The 1306-nt window shown below is 34.2% G+C and overlaps 1 protein-coding gene across 1 annotated transcript; it reads right to left on the minus strand.

Moving 5' to 3' along the window:
- Positions 1 to 643: 643 nt before the first annotated feature.
- On the minus strand, positions 644 to 973 carry LOC101565849 (ubiquitin-like). The gene has a single exon (XM_012517351.1). It carries the CDS (start codon positions 971 to 973, stop codon positions 644 to 646), a length of 330 nt encoding a protein of 109 aa, XP_012372805.1.
- Positions 974 to 1306: the final 333 nt, after the last annotated feature.

The raw sequence follows: 1306 nt of genomic DNA on the forward strand, positions 1-1306 counted from the left end.
TTGTTACCCATTTCTCTCTTTTTTGCTTGATTTTGGCTCATTTTAATTATTTTTTTCTCTATAGTTACTTGTTTAATTAAATTTTTATGTTCTTTCTTTAGTGTAGTTTTAAAGGCTATATTCACTGTGGACTTGTGATCATGTACCATAAACAAATTCTCCATCAACTTGATGAACGATCTAAGAAACCTACCACACTTCAGCTTTATCCACATCCCTCTTTCATCCACATCCCCAGTGTGGTCTGCAGTTGTCATTTATTTTAATTATACATACACAGAAGACCTCAAATGTTATCACGTGGTTATTATTCATAGTCCTAATTACAATGAATTGCTTCTTTACTTCTAAGAAGTTCTTCTAAGTAGTTCTTCAACTTCCTTCACTTTTTAATACCCTATCTTGTCTCTTTTTACATTTAATTCATCCAATGAATGGGACATAGTATATTCTTAACAAGCAATTATTTTATTTTATTATTTTTTTAGCTGAAATACTTTATTAACTCATATAATTACTTGTCTGTCTTGAAGCAGTAAGTCAGATAACACTTGCCACAATAATGTTTGTCAAATGGCTGGCCATAAAAACTCCAGCATCACATTCATTTGAAGGGCATGCTTGATGAAAACAACTAATTTTATCATTTCACCCACTTATAGTATTTTAGGACAGCCAACTCAACCTTCTTTCTTTTACGCTTATTCTTCTTGGGAGTGGTGCAAGACTTCTTATTCCTTTTCTTAGCACCACCATGTCTCAACACAAGCTGAAGGGTAGACTCCTTTTCAGTGTTGTAAACAGAGAAGGTACGTCTATCTTGCAGTTGCTTTCCAGCAAAGATCAGCCTGTGCTGATCAGGAGGAATTCCTTCCTTATGCCTGATCTTAATCTTTACATTTTCCATAGTGTCCAAGGGTTCAACCTCAAGCATGATGGTCTTACTGGGAAGGATTTTTATAAAAATCTGCATGTTTGTGTTAGTTCCACCACAGATGGAAGAACCAAAATTATTTTATTAATTCAAATGACAGAAATAAAGGAAACTCTAGAAAGGAAGAAATAAAATAAGAAAATGAAGAGGGAACACTGGAAAGGAAAAGCCACAGTAAAATGAATAACCATAGTAACTAGACAGCGTGTAAGCTGATTTTCTGTTGATACTCTGAATCTTGACCGTGTTCCATAAGTCCAACTTGTTTACTATATTCTGAAAGATTTTAAGGATTCTTTCTGCTCCATGAACCACCCAAAGCTCGTGCAGCTTTGTGTTTCATTATCAATTCTTTACAGGCTGATTCTCTTA

This window comes from Octodon degus, unplaced genomic scaffold, assembly GCF_000260255.1.
Source record: "Octodon degus isolate 3935 unplaced genomic scaffold, OctDeg1.0 scaffold00167, whole genome shotgun sequence".
Taxonomy (NCBI): Eukaryota; Metazoa; Chordata; class Mammalia; order Rodentia; family Octodontidae; genus Octodon; species Octodon degus.

What these genes read in the sequence shown, in the direction of transcription:
- LOC101565849 (XM_012517351.1), bottom strand. Translation starts at nt 973, where the DNA reads ATGCAGATTTTTATAAAAATCCTTCCCAGTAAGACCATCATGCTTGAG.